Raw genomic sequence first — 18,344 nt, 5'->3', positions numbered from 1 at the left:
AAAAAGGAGAAGAATATCATACGTTGGAGTTTAAAGAAACCGACTGGCAAAGTTCATGATAGTATTAGCTATTGAGCATTTTTCTCACACCGAAGACTCCACCCTAGGAATCTTGGACATCAAGGGGAATTTTTTTTCATTTGGAACAATTTCTATCCTGTTGGAAACTCCAATCGGAGGAATTTAGTTGATGTGATAAAACACGATAAAGAATGGCCTACGACCACCAGCTGCATAAATACTTACAAAATCACTACTTCTCCATCAAAAGATCTTGTTTTTGAAAATGTAATTCTGCACTATAAATGAAAAAAGAACTGCATGCTATATCACCTGCAAGATGAATTGGACGTTAGATGGGGAATGAAAACCTAAGAGAATGACCAAAACTTGCCTACAGTAGTAGGCCAAAATTGAGAATCACCTCGCCTCTTCTTTCTCTTCTGTAATTGCTTCAGACTTCCAAACTATATCTTTTAAGCCTGAGGAGAAGCTCTTATAGAACTGGACAATGTTTTAGCAAATTGAGTATTGTTATTGATGGACAGGATACACGTATAATAATAAGAATGCAGTATAATATGACATGCCTTATGGAACTCCAATGTATCGCCTCCTGTTTTACGAAGCTCAACCATGTGAAGAGAAGGAGCAACCTCAAAGACCTGCAAAAATAAATTCAACAACCTCTCATTTCCAGAGCTCTAGAAGATTGGAAAAGGAGGTAAGAGTAAAAGCCAGACAAGAATGTAAGAGATCGGGTAGTCATAGTGAATATCCAGCTGAATGCGTTGGAAGTTTGCTTTGAACTAAATAATTCCAGTTAGTGATATAAGAAGTAACTTTAGCAAAGAAGCAGCGGGCTGAAATATTGAAAAAAGAAAAGAAAAGAAAATTTTAGAGCTTTTTGTGGTGATCCCTGTTGATCATGTTTTTTAGGCAATATCTTGTATCGGGATGGGCAGAAAAAGTCATTCACCATCCAAAGTAGAAATAAAGCAGATAACAGTTGACATGATTTATATTTTATAACTGTCTAATGTCTAATGCAATTGCAGCAGGAGCCACAGAAAATACTGATCTAATAGCTAACTCTTAAGATACCTCTGTTGCTACCGACAAGTGCCCCTTTCTTCCAGTCTTGTCTCCTTGTAACTTCATCTAAATGAAGAGAAAAGAATATAAGTAGGGAGAACATTTGTACTCAACTGCAAATCCTGTACAGCTTCCAAACTTACGTATACCATTTACCTTGTAGTTATGCTTCTGCACATTGAAACCCAGTGGCTTAGCAGTTTCCTCTATTTTAGACATAATCTCATTAGGCGGAAACTGGGAAGTGAAGCATGTCTCCCGCTTGACCAAACCCTGTATTAAAAGGTCGGAGAATATGAAGTATACTCTTTGATTAGAAGCAATGCTAGTGACTTGCTATTGCTGTGAAAGTATGTACCACTAAATGTCCTAGAACTCTAAGCAAGTATACACAATCACTGTTCTAAAATCCTATGACATTCTTCATTAGCACTGCAAGTATATATCAATAACTTTCCTAGAATCCTAAGAAGTAGAGAAAATAGCTGTCCTGGAATTCTCAGACATTCCTTCATTAGTACTACAGGATGAAAGATCAATTGCCAACTTTCATTATGCATATGCTTGACTAGTTTCAGTTGTCAATCCTACTAAAAGATGAGCTAGAGTGCAACTTGCATGCCAATTTATTAAGTATAATGAAACACAAGGTTTGGTAAACTGTTGCTTGTATAACTTTTCACTCTTTAAGGTGGGTAATTAGACAATAAGATATTTCTTCTCAAAAAAATTAGACCATGAGATATAGGTTAGATAAACAAGATGCTTCTTCAGAAATCTCAAAACTGACATTGTGAATTTAAAATTTGTCATAGCAGCCAGTTTAGATCAGTGGACTTCATCAACTAGAAAACAAAATATAACACACTTACAGTATATTGGTTGTTTCCATTCCTTTATGTGATTTGTAATGATAATAATTATAGATACAAGATAACTAAGATTCTATCTAATAGGAAAAAATCCAAGGAAAACATACAGCTGATAAAAGTGAGGAAGTAACAGATGAAGCAGCTTAAGCAATCTACCATTTCCTGCTCGAACAGACTTCCAAGGTTGAAGCCTTGTGATCTTGAAATAAGAGCAAAAGCATTCATGGATTCCGGTCTCTCTTTCTTCTCTGTTACAAGATGTTCCTAAGAAAGAATAAAACATCAGGAAGATCGTCTTATTAAAAGATCATGAGTGAGATTTGATATATCCTGCAGGAAAGATATGAGAGCTATAAATCTTTTGTTCAGTAACATTTCCACATATAATGATGAAAAGTAAACTTGCACACTCAAAATATGTAGTACATTTTGCAAGGAATGGTAGAATGATTACTTTATTACTTTCAGAAACATTTTAATAACTTCTCAGGTCATTACCTCTGAATCATTAAAAATAGCATCTATGTCATCAAGGTTGACGTCTTCCTCATGTTCAAAACTTGGTGGTTTGTAACCCTTCCTGAACCATTCATTTTCTAAAATTTCTGGAATTGTTATCCTCTGCAAGCGAGATAAGAATGGAAAGGTCAAGCTGTATGACAGGAGAATGAAACAACTGAATTGATGTTACCTGCAGGTTGGTGTCAGTAACAAATAAATAACATGGAAATGAGTAAAACTTGAGAAGAACAAAGAATACTTCAAGGTATCAGGAACCAAAAAAGAAATGTTGGAAGAACTGAAGAACTGAAAATATGTCTTACACTTTATTAAATAATTGTAGCGAACGATATAATTAGCACTCACTTTATGAGGGTTTGGTTCCAAAATACGTTTAATAAGTTTCTTTGCACCAGAAGAAAAGAACGAGGGGCATGTAAACTGACCCTTCAGTATCTGCAGATCAGGCAGATAAGATAGCTATCAGCATTCCTAATATGAATAATAGTCTGGTCTAGGGATGTGTTTTGTAGTACATAATACACACTTTTCCATACAAAGCCGGGGTGCTGGGATCATCAAAAGGCAAGTATCCAGCCATAAGGACATAGAGAATCACACCACAGGACCATACATCAAAAGTCCTACCATCATAACCTTTATTACTGATCACCTGAAAAAACAAATTTAAGATAGTAAATTTTCAGAACAGAACCTATATCGCTTAACAAAAGAAAAAAACCAACAGGACATGACAAAATGTACCTCAGGTGCAACATAATTTGGAGTCCCACATGCAGTATGTAGAAGCCCATCCTCCTAAAATGAAAAACATATCTATTTAAATAATGAGTCTCCTTGAAGACATTATCATGTTCTTAACAAAACTCAATTTAAATTTACAGATTAATGAAAAGAAATAATTGAAACAGCAAGTGAGATAGAGAATCATTAGAATTGATGATCTAAAGACACATTACACTCAGCTCTTATGATAATATCATAATAATTAATGAATCGTAATGACCAGGCTAGATAATCATGAAAGCATGATGTATGGTAGATTCAAAAAGAAAGAGTAAGAGTGGCCCAATGCTGGTATTAAGAGCAGGATTGTTATGAACTGAGAATTAACAACATCCAGTAAGTAAATTCAGTTGAGCTCAACCTGCCACCACTTTCTCAATTTTGGAAAAGATTAGATTCACATATAGCAGAAAAAATTGAAATTCTAGTGAGCATTATCATATTGCTGTGTTAGTCATCAATCCTTGTTCAAAATAATTATGGCTTTCACCTATCTTCCCGATTTAGTACAAAGTATAGGACAAATAAGACTGAAATAACACTAACAATAAGGCATGAGATAGGAAACCTGATAGATCATGGAATGCTTCACAAGTTGTACATCATAGACTACTCATCTATTATAAGAATTAAATCTGTGAACATAATACTCACTGGCAGTTGTGGTGCAAATGTGCTTAGACCAAAATCAGAAACTTTGAGGACACCTTGTAAATCAAGAAGTAAATTCTCAGGCTGCAAAACAGAACAAAAAAATACAAATTAAAGTGTTAGCATAACAAGCTAAGATAAATGATGCCACACAAGATCCCAAGACAGATTTCAAGTCCATGATTGCAAAATAGATCATTAAATTTGAGCAAACCTTCAAATCTCTGTGGCATACACCACGGCTATGACAATAATCAACAGCATTAATAAGCTGCTGGAAGTACCTTCTAGCTTCATCCTCTTTCAGCCTCCTGCTGCTGACCTGCAAATAAAATAAAAAAACCAATAAAATAATATCCCAAGAATCTATGTGGGTACAGATGTGGGATAGCAAATATGTTCATTGCGTGCATAAGCAAATAGGCAGAAAAAGTTTTCAGTATTTAGGAATATTGGATCCAAATAAAAAATCCTTACAATTTTGTCAAAGAGCTCACCACCACCCACAAGTTCAAGAACAATGTATATCTTTGTTTTGCTAGCCATAACCTGGGAAATAGGCACACTTTTTTTCAGGAAAGATAACTAGAAAGAAGGAAATGTACTGGCTAATTGTCTACAATAAGAGGTAAATAAAACTTGCAAGTGCTTTTCTGTACATGAAAAGGAAGAAGTTCAAATAAGAAAGATTGTTTAACCTATAAAATTAGCTCAGTTGACAAGATGCGCATATAGCGAGATTAAAGACAATGTATATTCAGAAAATATATGGTTTGAGTTACAAATCGAAGTTGTTTTAAATTCTAACTTGAATATACAGGAAGGACCAACCGCCAAATATAATGGTGTTTCAAACATTGAAATGCACTTGCATATAATCAAAAATCATTTGTTACAGTGTGGAGATTATCACTCACATTGCTGACACTTCAAAGAAACTACAAATGAAAATTCCAAGGTACCTCATGGATCTGGACAACATTTGGATGTTTGATCAGCTTCATAGTAGAAATCTCCATTTTTATCTGGAACAGTTAATAGGAAAAAAAGAAGGTCATAAGATCTAGGTAAACAAAAGTTCAGTGTTACCGCTGGAATACAAATAAGACAAGGTTTGGTAGTAAAATTTCACATACTGCTTTCTGTGCCTTATAGCACTTAGCAACATTAATGCACTTGGACACATGGAACATTATGGTATATATGCTACAATAGAATTCTCCTTTTTTCCTCCAATGCATAGAGACAAGAGAGTAAATGCGGTGGATATTATATGCACCAAGAAGCATAATAGGACCACACATGACAAAGAGAGCCCACCAACCTCGTTAAGTTAAACTGCAAGATAATAACAACTTGAAAAGAAAGTCGCACTATCTATATAACCTATAGTCTGATCTGATAATCTCGATGAGTGGGCTAGATATATTACAAAATTCCTCAATATAAAATAATTAATTGTCTGATTTGCACACAGTAACTTGCTTTGGACTAGCTATAATCAAAAATTTGTTTGAAACCTGTATAGGTGAAGGGAGATGTAAACGATGCCCAAACTGGTCAGCGATCCATTGTTTCAGGTTGTCTTGGGGACAAGTTTCTGGCACCTCAAATCAGCATCTCCTGCAACCAATTACATCATCTCTTTCTCCACCACTCTGCTTCTAGTGAACAACCTCCTACCCTCCAACTATTGCTACCAACCCAACACTGCGGAATCGAGGCAGGCCCAAACAAGCGATCATAGAACCGAGCCACGGAAATAGCTTCTCAACAAGCACTTAAGTGTTGATCAGCTTGTCCTGAGAACCGGATCAGAGGATCAAAATTATCCTATGCATTGTTGCGATGAAGTCCATAAAGATTCTGAAGAAGACTCCAATGTCCCTAATCCTACTCCCATGAGTCCCATCCAGGTTTCATCAGACGCGAACCCCGGATTTGACACAAAGGACTGACGCAATATTCCACAATCATCCAACGCAACCTTCAAAACCCTAGATTGTGGTTTTGCCACCAAGAACCCTTTTAAAAACCCATCAAAATGAACGCAGAGGTCTAAGTGAGCACAAGAACAGGCCATTAGGGAACAAAACACGAGGGCCTAACTAACCAACTCTTCAATATTATAATCGGGAAGCACGAAAAAAACAAACCAAGAGATTAAACAAACCTGCTCGACCATCTTGTGTCGGAGGACATGATTCTTGTCGAGAATCTTGATCGCAACACGATCCCCGGTCTTCGTATTCCTCGCGAACTTGACCTTCGCGAAGCTCCCCTCGCCGAGCGTCTTCCCCAGTTCGTAGTCTCCCACACGCATGCAAGATCCCGGAGCACTCATTGCTTCTTCTCCTTCTCCTTCTCCTATTCCTTCTATATTGTTTCTTGATCTCCTCCGGTGTCTTTCGCGGTTGTAGAAGTGATCTCGTAGACGGGATATAGTTTCGAGCTGTTGAAGGGGGGAAGGGGATGACCAGGGGAAGGAGAAATATATACGAATGGATAGGATGGGCCAGGGTCCACAGCTTCGAAGTTTTTTGCGTTTTGACGACAGATACCATCAGTTATCTGTATAATTACGAGGATATCCTTTTTGATTCGACGCGTACCGTTCGACGGATGGCAAACAATATTAATCTCCGGGGTTTTGTGGGTTAATGGGTATGCCCTCAAAAGATACTTATTTGTTTGTAATTAAATATATAATATCTTTATCTATTACTTTAAACCCAGATTAAAAAAAAATTATACTATGATAATTTTATCACATTCCTGTGAGATAGAAAAACAAGTATAACTTAAAACTATGCACATTGACAACAGAATAATATTTAGGTGTTATTTACAATTAAGGAAGAGTTAAATAAAAGAGGCTTGTTTGCTAACTAAATAAACCCCACATAATTTTAGACGTACACTATAAATATCAAACGCTTAATCTTTGATGTGATACTAGCAAGTAATGATCCAGGTTTTAAACACTTTTTAAGGAAAGGTTTGTTTTTAGATAGCTACAACTGATAATTTAACCAATCACTTAATTGAGGTTTTTTAATTTAGGGTTAATTGCACTTGATCATATGATTTAGCTTAATTTAATAAAACTTTATATAATTGTTCATATTTAATTAAATTAAACGTAGAATTTAAAGATCTACATTAGAGATAAAGTTACAGTTGATCGAATAGGTTTATTAACATATTTAAAATAATATCAATCGAACTTAGATAACGAAAATATAACAAAACAAATGTCTTTTAATATATTTGGCATAGATTTGTCGTTTGAAATCCAATCAGTATTATTTTATATACATTAAAGATTTTATTTACAATTTTATCTCTAACGTGAATTTTTAATTTTGATCTTTAGTTTGGTTCTTTTTTCACTCGTGAACTATCACTCTTTTCTATAATAACTATCTCATTTTTTTAAATATATAATGATCCTCTAAACTTCTTCCGACCTCCTAATGGAAGAAGTTAAGTTAGGTATTTCTAATATTTGAGAGGGTTATTATGTACTAAAAAAAATTTCTGAACTTTTGTTTGGTACACAATGACCCCCTAATGAAAGGAGTTCAGTAAAGTATTTTTAATAATGCAGGGGTTATTATGTATAAAAAAAATTTAGAAAATTATTAAAAAAAAATAGTGATAGTTCGGTGGGTTATTATTTTCACATTAGTTTAACTTGTATTAAAGTGATAAGTAATTTAATTTTAGGCAAGAACTAAAGAGGAGTAATTTGTAATTTAATATTTTATGTTGTTACATATACTTTAAACATTGCAAATGATTGAAGGGCAAGGAAGGATATAAAACCGAGCCTGACATACGAGAAGATGGTGGTACGGAAAACAATACAACAAGATGCAATTATTGCCTATCATTCAAAAATATGTTGTCGCGGAGTCTGGACGGCCATGATCTCCATCTTTTGTTTTCTTAGTAAGAGCGCATCGCCACTTCTGACTTGACTATAGCTATCATATCCAGGTGTCCATGCGTCGTACCCACGGGAATTGGATATTTTGGATGGATAGATCCAAACGAAGGGTGGGAGCTGGGGATGAGTTTTCGACCAAATTAATTTACTTCCAAACTTTTTTTTATTTTATTTTATTTATCTAAGTAAATCATTATTAAATTTAATAATAAAAGTGGCTTGTTTCACTCTGAATTTATCCGCGTTTAATTTTAAAAAATTATATAAAATACTAATAAATCTAGGGTATCTTTTAGCGAAAAAAAAGGTTTAGCTAAATTTATCAGCATTTTATTTAAAATATTTTATGTAAATTTCTGATGAGTTGAAAGTTATATATACTGTAATAAAATTATTATTTTATTTTATTAATTTACTGGTATAAGTATTGAACGTGTTGGTGCCTTTGTCTAACAATAAAACTTTAATTTTATTAACATTTATATTGAAACGGATTTATTTAATATTACAATACCTTTTTTCTGAGGTGTATAATTTAACAAAAATTTTGTTTCTCATCGTTCTCTCTCCTCTTATTCCATAAAATTTTTAAATATTAATTAAATAAAAATTCGAAATTACATTTTTGTCTATATATCAAACAACACTAACACCTAAATAGTACTACCATTTTACATCTAATCAATTGTATTTTTTTTATTTAGTTTAAAATATCACCAATTCTTGGTACACAGTTACTATTCTTAATTACTTTAATACCAATATATATATATATATGACTTTAGTGTGCTAAAATGGTCCAGATTGGGCGTGGGCTTTAAATGGGCTTGGATTATTGTAGCCTAGTTTTGGACCACTCAGAGGTCACCATCGGCCATGGAATTATTTGATGGATTAAATACCCAGAGATGTTTTTTTGTTTTTATATTAAAAGTGGACAATACTCATAACCATCTAAACACCATTCCATTAACAGATTAATACCCAAAGATTAAATGAAGCAAAGCAAGTAAAAAGGCTTTGCAAACTTTGCCTCAATTCCCTCGGTATTTGCTCTTAAAATTCACAGAAGATATGAATCCCAAGGTAAACTAATCCCAAATATCATACGGATAGATTGCAACTGACTGTAGTATGGTTGAGGGGCTACTAATCCGTGATAGAATACGTATTGTAAAGCAGTATAAAGCTTCATCAACTTTGGATCCGCGATCACAATGGAAATCCCTACCCAAAATAATTCCTCCCGAAATATTTTATTTTACACCCTACACTGTCCACTTATTCGCTCATTAGTCCTTATATATTTGCAATTCTTAATCAAACACTACGTTTTCTCAAAAATGTTCGAATAGACCCAACTGTCCACAATACGAAGAGAATCAATAGAAAGAAAAAGAAAAGAAAAGAATATGAAGTCACATAGATATATATTGTTTAAAACTTGGACATATATCGAATATCTCGTTATTTCTACCGTTTTGTTACAACCCGTTTCACAGCTCTAAAAATACAAAAGAAATCTACCACAAATCTTGGAAAAGTGTATTAATAAGTCATATTATCATAAAAGATTTTATTTAGTAGTTTGATATAACGGATCCGTTATGCCATGGTTTAAAGAAGTAGTTTGGTAGCGTGAATAATATTTTAACGGGCAGTAGCTCAGCAGCTTGGCGCATAATTTAAAATTTAAATTAAATAGTTTAGTATATTAATTAAAATTTAGTGGAGTTTAAGTGACGATATGTGTTAGTCATACCTATCTTTTAAGCTATTGAATGATTAAAATAGATAAATAAATAAACCAAGGTCCCCAGTATGAAAAGTTTCCTTTCCCACCGGGCCAGGGACTTCTTCCCCCAAATACAACCACCACTAGATAAACCAAATAAAAACAAACACACTCCCCAATATACCGTGCATCCCCTTACTAGCTAGTTTTCTTTCTATCATCTCCTGCTTCACAATTAATAACGATGGTTGGTAGTAGCAGAAGAAGTTGCCAAGTGGGTCAGATGATACTGCCGATGACTATTAGAACAGCAAGATACTATTGAAGGTTTTCAAAGTTATATGAGCTAATAAATATTTTTTTTTTCTCTTTTTATTTTTTCTATAGGAGAAAGCTCGTAGGCAGATCTTCTGTTTCGGCCCATGTAATTAATTAAATGTAATAGAAGAAATTCTCTAATACATTAACGGATGAGATTCTGTTGGACCTACGAGATCTCGTCGTCGACAAAGATGAATTATTGCTGACACGATTGCTATTTAGCTTACGTCTCCTACGATCGACTTTACCAAAGTTATGCTTATCGTCAATATGCTACCGTTATCACGATCTATGAATCGAGTATTTGCTTTCATAAATACTTAAAACAACACTAAATTACTATGCGATAAGATTTGAACTCACGATATTCATCTCTGTAACTCCATAGCACTTGATGATGGTGGTGGCGGCGGCGGCGGCTGTGGTTCAGATGTGACGCATCGCAGCCGTTCGAATCGCCGGCAGGCCGTTGACGTTAAGATCGAGATCCACGTGATCGCGGGTGTTCCGAGCAAAACCAAGCTCACGGGGACCATCCACAGCTGCTCATTAGATCGGTGGAAGGCGAGGGCCCACCACACCAAAAGGGCGGCGCCGCCGAGGCCGAGGAATAGCAAGAGCACGTTGACCACCACCACCCACTTCTTCATCGTCGTCGTCGTCTTTTTGGGGTTGCTATCTTTGCCATGGCCGAGCTCCATGGAGGAGACGGAGAGGAGCTTACCGCTCATCTATGGAGTCGGAGACGTACGAAGGATGGCGGCTGGATGGGGTAGTCGTAGTAGTTCGTTGGGGGAGATGGGAGGAGGGAAGGGAGCAAATGGGCGTGAGTTATGTGGTGGGAGGAAGCCCCGCGTTTTGGTGACAAAGACTTGGAGGCTTTCTTGGTGTGGGTTCGAGGATTTATTTGTGTGGGGAAAATTTTTCTCATGCTGCTTAAATTCTGGAATTTCTTATCGGCGTCTTATTTGGGCCATCTTGTCCTATGCGCTTGAAAGAAGGGAATTTCTTTTACTTCGCACACCCTATATTTTATGTCTACTACTGTTGACTCCGTGACTCGTCTTTTCCATCATCATCATCATCATTATTATTTTTCTTTTGTTGAGAAATTTACATTTAGCACCCCGCCTTTTCTTATAATACACGCACAAGGAATGCTCTTTTCTTTGAAACAGAAATAGGAGAGACGACGATCCTCTCTGTCTCTAGTTGGAAATAACGATGGGATTAATTCTGGAAAGGCAATAGTGTTATGGTTCACATGTTAGCTACTGGGCTACTGGCAAAGTATAATGGAGGCAGGGGTTATACTTTTCTTAAAAAACTTAAATGGGTGGGCCTCAATTGAGTTCTAGGAAAAAAAAAGAGTTATGGGCTTTTAGGGCTAAAGCCTCTTGGGCCTTGGATCATCTAATTACTGGTGTAATTCAAACAAAATATACTACAACTTAAAACTCGTAATATGCAAAATATCATATTATCATTATGAATAATTACAAATGATATAATACACTAGGTTATAAATAGGGCTGTCAAAATAAATGAAGAGCAAAATTTCATATTATCGTTACGAAGCACTTTCTTTGATCACGTGGGGATCTGAGGTCGTGATCTCTCGAAACCTGGCCCTTCTATCACCGGAGCTCATTCAGATTAAAATCTAGCTCAAGCTTAACTCAACTTAAGCAACGTCTAAAAAATATTTGTGTTCAAAATTAATTTTAAATCGAGCCTGAATCGAAGGCTAAAAATCGGCTCGCTCAAACTCAGCTGTCTTGTGCCCCTACATTAGAAGATTATAATGTGGATTTATAAATACAGAACAATACTAATACGTACGATAATACCTAAAAAAAAAATCTCATTCTTTTCCACCACCCACACCCCAATCCCTATAAAATATTATAAACTATCTTGAGAGAATTGGGCCCTTGAGATAGGCCCAAACATGGAAGATCATCTTATAAACCCATTATTCTTTTCCCTAGGATTCCATTGAGGCCCATTTAAGTTCTTAAGAAAATTATAAGCTCCGCCTCCATTAACTCTGCTCCCAGGCTCGTAGCTAAGATGTGATCCATCATCCATAACACTATTGCTTTCCAGAATTTATATCATCGATAGTTCCAAGTAGAAAACTCCCTCAAGCTGTTATTGCTTGTTCGATTGGTTAAACAGTCTGACAACTGACGATTATTATTTAGTATTATTTTAATAACGAGTTCAAAGTATATATAAATTTAATTCTCGCTCGCCACGGGTAAATATCCAACATGACACTTATGTAGCTGGGAAAAAAAATTCATGTTTATAAATATTTTGAACTTACTATTTAATATATATATATATATATATATATATATATATATATATATATATATATGTTTAAAAATGGCTTTAAAAAATACAAGAAATATATACAAGAAAGTATCGGCTGCCACTTCTGCAAGATTTGGTGAAGTTGGCGAAAGAGTAGTGGAGTTGCCAAAAGACTAAACTTTTGTCAGCTTTCTTGTACGTAACTAATCCGTTTAAGCTAGTTCATATAAGCTCTTAGAAGTCTTAACTTTAGATTGGAGGAGGGTTTAGGTTCATAAAGTTACTACTAATGCCCTAGATTGATCTAAAAGCTAACAATCCAACAAAGCAATATATAATATATCCTAAGTTAAGCTTTAAAAAATTGACTCTTATGTTTAAGTTGTTGATCTTTGGTATGAACTTTATAAGGATCACTTGATAAAATTCTAGCACCTGCTCACCTACAAAGGTTAACTCTTTCCTCTTTCCCCTATGTAGCTAACCAAACACGTACCATTACATACTTATACTGAAATCTAGGCTTTTGGGAGGAACCTTAAACTTATAAAACACTTTGGATAATATATTACTAAAGATTATAAGATGGGTACCATTGTATCGATGATTGGTATCAGAAGGTTCCTATTACACTTGAAAAGTAAATACAAGAGATTATAAAATTTAAGCTGATGCAATCTAAGTTATCAATTGTATAGGATTAATATCTTAGGGTACATCCAACGACACATTCGGACCAAATCAAGTTGCTTGTTTGTTATTATTACTTTGCTAAAACATCACTGAGCTGGAATACAAAATGGGAGTTAATAAACTTAATGTTGTTTTCATAGCAAGAGGTCCGTGGAGTCGTAAGATGTGTTGTTCTTCTATTTATAGCACCGCTGTGATTATTTCTGACATAGATGTAGCACAGCACGTTAGCATGCTGAAGATTTTAATGCGTGCTGACACAAACTTGGATTGGTATACACACTCATATCGCTTTCAATTAACAATGTTTTGACCAACAGTTTGAGTTTATTTTACTTTAGGATACTAATTGAATTCAGCTATATTAGTTGTCACAGATTATCATATTATTATTGTTATATATATATATATATATATATATATATATATATATATATATATATATATATGTGCGAATTTCTTATCTCCTGAGAAGTATTGAGATAGTTCTGCAAAGTGAAATTCAGAAAAAAATTATTGAAAAATTGAAAACCCTTATACATTCAGTGTCTAGAATTTATAAGGTCTTACATATGTCCAAATTTTGGAATTTGATAGCAAGAAGAATAAAGAGAATATAGAATAAAAATTCCCAAACCTTCACAATTTCCCTGAGCTTCATTTTTGTTTTCTTTCTCTATTACACCCAGACACCAACTTAGATGTTGATTGTAATAATGTCCATATTTTTTAGTTCATCTTCTTCTTTTTCCTCTCTTTCTCTCTCTTTCTTTTATGTGCATTAAGTACAGCATCGATGCTTTGTACTCTTCCAAATCTCCTCAAGCTCTCTAGCAAATGCCTTCTGCCTTCCGACAACAATGGTGATGTGATCCTTGTGGTCAATAATCTTCACTTTGGCTCGTGGTATCTTAGACTTGAGAGCATAGCTACAATGGATGGGTAATAGCTCATCATTCCTCCCATGGTACACTGTAACCTCGCACCTAAGCTGATCCCTTACCACATCAAGATAGCAATCTATTTTACCAGCACTGCCGCAGATGATGTTGTGAAGAGTATGCCACGCTGCATTGTGTGTGTGGCAGAAGAAGCCATCCATCAAGTATGTCCTAATCCTGTCATTAGCAAAGTTAAACAGTAAATTAGGTAAAGATAGTTTTTCTAACGCTTTAAACTTTTAGAGTAATTAATGAGTCAGCATAGTATCAGAATAGATGTCGTAAGTGGGAATCACACCAGCCGTATTAATTTATTAGGGTGGACCATGGTGGGAAGACTAGTTGACTATGGTACAGTGGATTGGTGAACAACTTGATGTTTGGTTGAAGAACTCTCGGTGATTCACACTTCGCTGGCAATGTTTTACTGGCAGTACAGTACTTTGATTGAGTTCTTGAAGTCGGAGACAAAACAACAAACACTTTGAATCTTTGATCATTGGGTCATTGGGTCGTCGGTGGGTGTCTACTTCAGCTATACTAATTCTTGACTCCAGCCGAAATTAAACTTATTTTTCTACCTCTACCCAGTATTTAATCATCTGGGCCTGACACGTATATCGTGCTAGAGGACCCAGTTATTAGGAAAAAAAAAGAGAGTTTTTCTTTTTGTTGTATTTTATAATTCAAATCCCACCTATGGAAAGAATATTGTCTCAATTTTATACGATTCAAACCATAAATTTACTGAAGGTAGAAGTTAAGATACTTCCACAGTCTCTGCTAGTTGTCTACAGGGATTTGGATAGAGATTAGTGGAAAAAGATCTAGTTGAATTCTAAGTTCTAACCCAAGGACGAGAGGAATACCAAAGAGAGGAAGTACCAACTTGAAGGCAAGAGCATAACTCACTGCAGTAGTAATTTAAGTACCAAACCTGTTGAAGGTGATCAACTTGAATGCAATCTCCCACAAGCGATGGTTCTTGCACAACACCAAGCTCACCGTCCTCCCAATGTGCTCATACCAACACCCTACCGAAGCCCCAAACGCTATCATCGGCCACACCCTCCTCGGCGCCACCCTTCTCAGCACGTACTGCGTCCCTTGCTCCCCTTTTGGCACTGGAAAGTACGGCTGCAATCCCATAGAAACATTTCATCAAACATCTCGTAGTCAAAATAACAACTACGACAAACTACAAACTCTTGTGTGTGTGTATATATATACCGGGGCGAGAAGGGTGAGGGACTTGACAGCGTTCGGATATTTAACGGCGAGAGCTAGGGCAAGAACGGAACCAAGTGAATGCGCCACTATATGCAAGGATCTAACCTTGTGTGGCTTCAAAACCGAGTGCTCGATCATTTCTACATGCTCTCGTAGCGTGTAAAGCGAGTCGGCGGGCTTCGGGCTTCGCCCAAATCCGAGCAGATCCACCGCGAACATTCTATACTTTTGTTTGGCGCTTTTGCTGAAGTTGGGGAACACCGTCTCCGTCCAGAACGCCGACGACGAGATGAACCCGTGGATAAATAGCACGTCTTCCTCCGCCGCTCCGCCATCTTAACGCGTATGTATAAGTTGATTACTTTATTCAGTCGAGATAAATAAATTCACACACACACACAGAAAAGAAAACGTACCATTTGGTTGTTCGACGCGGACGAAGAGGGTGTTTTGGGAAGTCGAGGGGTTGCAATTGGTGCAGTCGCAGTCGGACCAACGCGGCGACTTGTGTCCGCCTATCTTGCCTTGTAACATTTGGATGATGGTGGAGTTGATGGTATACGTAGTAGTAGTGGTGGCAGGCGAAGCGCTAGTTATCTTAACCCTTCGGAGCTCGTTAATGGTGGAGCGAGAGAACTCGGAGACGAGGGAAGGGCGAGAGTATAGCGTGTCGGATATGTCCTCCAGCTGGAGTTTCGTAGACGAGAGAGACACCACCTTCGAGCCGCCGCTCTCCGACACCAAGATCTTGCCGGCGTTGGTAACTATTTCCTTCGCCGAAGACGAGCAGTAGCAGGGCTTCCACTCCGCTTCCATCGCGTAGTCGACAAGCTTGTACCCGAAGCACAACAACACATCAAGAACGTCCAAAAGCATGAACACGAGAACGCTCACCACCTCGTTCGCCAGCCGACCCACCATTGACAATGCCGATCTCGCTCTCTCTACTCCTCCCCTTCCCATTGCAACAAACCACTTCTGGGCTCTGAAATGGAGATGTTACTATGTGTTTCACTATTACTACTACTACGAAGTAGTGGGAGCTTGGAGTAGCACACCATGCATACGAGCGAGATCAAGAAGGAATGGTAGGATGTGGTTATCTTGTGGGGGAGAGGGAGGGAGAGATAAATGAAATGATGGGGTCATTAAAATCTCTTGCTGGAGAAGGGAAAGGGGTAGGTGGTAGTTGAACTCCTCCCCGGCTAACACTTTCTAAGTAAAGTCTTGCAGCCAAACTTGTGTAGTATAAGGTACGTGCCAACGTTGTCTTTGCAAGTGCTCGAGACACATGCGCTTCACGTGGCTCAGGGAATAAAACTGGCTGCAGTGAGGTGTAAATATAACTTCGTCACTACTAATTCTAGGTGTATAGGTTACATCGATAGTTTTGATACCGAGCGGATAACAAATACTAATCGCCAGCAGGATCGACCCAAAGCAATCGAGCATTACTCTACTGTAATTTTACGGTCGACTTTCCTCTATTTAATTGCAGATTTTAGAAAAATAATATTGCGTTGGTGTAAATCTAATATCATCACATAGGATAAGAGCAATAAGGATAACTTATGGATATATATACAAGTAGGCAGATGAAATTAGAGTGGAGGTTTCTTAATCACACTCGTAGTATTCTAGTCTTGTTTGCTTTGAGTATAGGAATTTCTTGTGAACTGAAAACTTTTAAACTAATTCAGTAATCAAACTAATTTTAAAAAAAAAATAAGACTAACTAATTAAGTTCAAAACTTAATCTCAAATCAAATAGGCTCTACAAAATACTATTAAAAAAAGAGATTTATAGTAGAATTGACAGCAAATGAATAATGTGGGCAAAACCCACCACATTTTGGAGCACCGTCCCTTATTGCACCTCATCTAATACTAGCTGTGGACCCGCACAAATACACACCGACCTTAATGGCAAGGCCCTCATGACTCATGATGGATCTCAGAGACCGGAGAGGATCGCATTAAATTTGGACAACAGAAGTATGCACAAATAAACTTAAAAAGCCATCACAAGGCTTATTGTTAGAGAATATTAGAAGATAAAGTATAATAATTAATAAATTATATTTTATATTTAAATACTTATTAATTAGGGCTTCATGTTGGTGCCCCATGTGGCTACCTAGTTGTCTGGCAGAGCTCAAATGTTGTGTTGGCCTCGGTGATATGTAGATTCGGATTTTGGGGAGATCTTAGAAGTACAAATGTTGAAAAAAAAGTCAATCTTGAAAAAGGAAGGGTATTCTTGTCAACTTTGAAAAAGGAAGGATTTTACCCAAAAATGATTAGCCCATTGACTGAGTTCTATCAGCCTATCATAAAAATTATAGATTTTATTTCTCTTATAGATATCGGGGCTAATGTTTCATATCGTTATATGTACATCGTTTAAATTTATTATTATCTAATTTTGAAAGTTGGCCAGGTTATTTAATTCATTGGGAGGGTTACCTTCATATTTTACAGCTAAACTAAAATGTTAGAGGGAGTCCATTATATCTATATTTTGTATGAAAAATTGGTCCGTGTAAAAAAAAAAAAAAAAAAAAAATATATATATATATATATATATATATTAATTTTACATAATTTAAAGAATAATTCCCTTTTGCTTCTGTGTGGCTCCGCCATAGGATACTAATGTCCAGGACTTAAAAAAAATTATTTGATCAACTGTATTTTCACTATTTCTTAATTTTATAAACTAAAACACTCCTCTATCATCACATATAAACTAATAAATGAGCTGAAATCTATCTCTAAACAAGTTTAAAAGAAGAAAAAATGTTGTTTAAACAAAATCCTTCTCTCTTAATAGATTATTTTCTAACAAAAATAATACGAATATTTTAATAATTTAAGTAGTTTGTTAATGGCGTCATTATTTTAATATTAGTCATAAAGTAGTGTGTGGTTAAATAATACAAAGTGAAGTAGAGGGAGGTGAAGTGATTTTATGCCAAATAAAAGGGGTAAAATGTATAAGATACATTTATTAAATTGTTACTAAAATTTAGGCAAGTATAACTGTATGAGGGCTGCCTAATGGGCCATTATTGAGTTGTTGTACTTCGGATTTGGGCCCACCATTAAATCATCTAAACTGCCGATCTACGGTCCAGTGGATTCAAACCAATGATTCACCGCCACGTACTAAGCTTGCAAATGATCTCTGGGCCCCTGGCTCAGTGGCTCCCTTAGTCCCTTAG

General features: G+C 36.1%; 2 protein-coding genes across 5 annotated transcripts; both read right to left on the bottom strand.

Annotated features, from left to right (window-relative positions):
* Positions 1–29: 29 nt before the first annotated feature.
* LOC140793782 (CBL-interacting protein kinase 9-like) lies at positions 30–10,441 on the bottom strand. Of its 3 annotated transcripts, none has more exons than XR_012110012.1 (16): positions 10,298–10,441; positions 6,100–6,378; positions 4,889–4,951; positions 4,404–4,475; positions 4,141–4,248; positions 3,930–4,010; positions 3,234–3,287; positions 3,016–3,141; positions 2,835–2,924; positions 2,466–2,658; positions 2,124–2,231; positions 1,252–1,368; positions 1,105–1,161; positions 591–665; positions 425–504; positions 30–333 (listed from the first exon to the last, which is right to left on the bottom strand). XR_012110012.1 is itself a non-coding variant. In XM_073145473.1 (16 exons), the coding sequence occupies exons 1-16, from the start codon at positions 10,304–10,306 to the stop codon at positions 330–332; spliced, it is 1,446 nt and encodes a 481-aa protein (XP_073001574.1). In that variant the 5' UTR covers positions 10,307–10,441; the 3' UTR covers positions 30–329. The 3 variants fall into 3 exon arrangements, 2 of the variants coding, with proteins under 2 accessions (XP_073001574.1, XP_073001575.1); XM_073145473.1 differs by having other exon boundaries at positions 2,466–2,588; XM_073145474.1 differs by lacking the exons at positions 6,100–6,378; positions 10,298–10,441 and adding an exon at positions 5,447–5,728 and having other exon boundaries at positions 2,466–2,588.
* Positions 10,442–13,450: 3,009 nt separating this feature from the next.
* Positions 13,451–16,227, bottom strand: LOC140793306 (probable lysophospholipase BODYGUARD 3). 2 transcript variants are annotated; one of them, XM_073144710.1, is made up of 4 exons: positions 15,537–16,227; positions 15,226–15,455; positions 14,828–15,027; positions 13,451–14,067 (listed from the first exon to the last, which is right to left on the bottom strand). In XM_073144710.1, the coding sequence occupies exons 1-4, from the start codon at positions 16,081–16,083 to the stop codon at positions 13,731–13,733; spliced, it is 1,314 nt and encodes a 437-aa protein (XP_073000811.1). In that variant the 5' UTR covers positions 16,084–16,227; the 3' UTR covers positions 13,451–13,730. The 2 variants fall into 2 exon arrangements, with proteins under 2 accessions (XP_073000811.1, XP_073000810.1); XM_073144709.1 differs by having other exon boundaries at positions 15,121–15,455; positions 15,537–16,226.
* Positions 16,228–18,344: the final 2,117 nt, after the last annotated feature.

The sequence above is a fragment of the Typha latifolia genome, chromosome 8 (genome assembly GCF_019914945.1).
Source record: "Typha latifolia isolate L0001 chromosome 8, TyphaL0001v2, whole genome shotgun sequence".
Taxonomy (NCBI): Eukaryota; Viridiplantae; Streptophyta; class Magnoliopsida; order Poales; family Typhaceae; genus Typha; species Typha latifolia.
The sequence above is the reverse complement of the archived record's forward strand: the minus strand, read 5'-3'. Positions and strand labels throughout refer to the sequence as shown.

What these genes read in the sequence shown, in the direction of transcription:
- LOC140793782 (XM_073145473.1), bottom strand. An exon ending in GTGAGCTCTTTGACAAAATT is followed by an intron (nt 4,249 to 4,403) that starts GTAAGGATTTTT and finishes TTTTATTTGCAG; the next exon opens with GTCAGCAGCAGGAGGCTGAA. An exon ending in ATACATTGGAGTTCCATAAG is followed by an intron (nt 505 to 590) that starts GCATGTCATATT and finishes AACATTGTCCAG; the next exon opens with TTCTATAAGAGCTTCTCCTC.
- LOC140793306 (XM_073144709.1), bottom strand. Translation starts at nt 16,083, where the DNA reads ATGGGAAGGGGAGGAGTAGAGAGAGCGAGATCGGCATTGTCAATGGTG. An exon ending in CCCTCACCCTTCTCGCCCCG is followed by an intron (nt 15,028 to 15,120) that starts GTATATATATAC and finishes ATGGGATTGCAG; the next exon opens with CCGTACTTTCCAGTGCCAAA. An exon ending in AAGTTGATCACCTTCAACAG is followed by an intron (nt 14,068 to 14,827) that starts GTTTGGTACTTA and finishes TGCTAATGACAG; the next exon opens with GATTAGGACATACTTGATGG.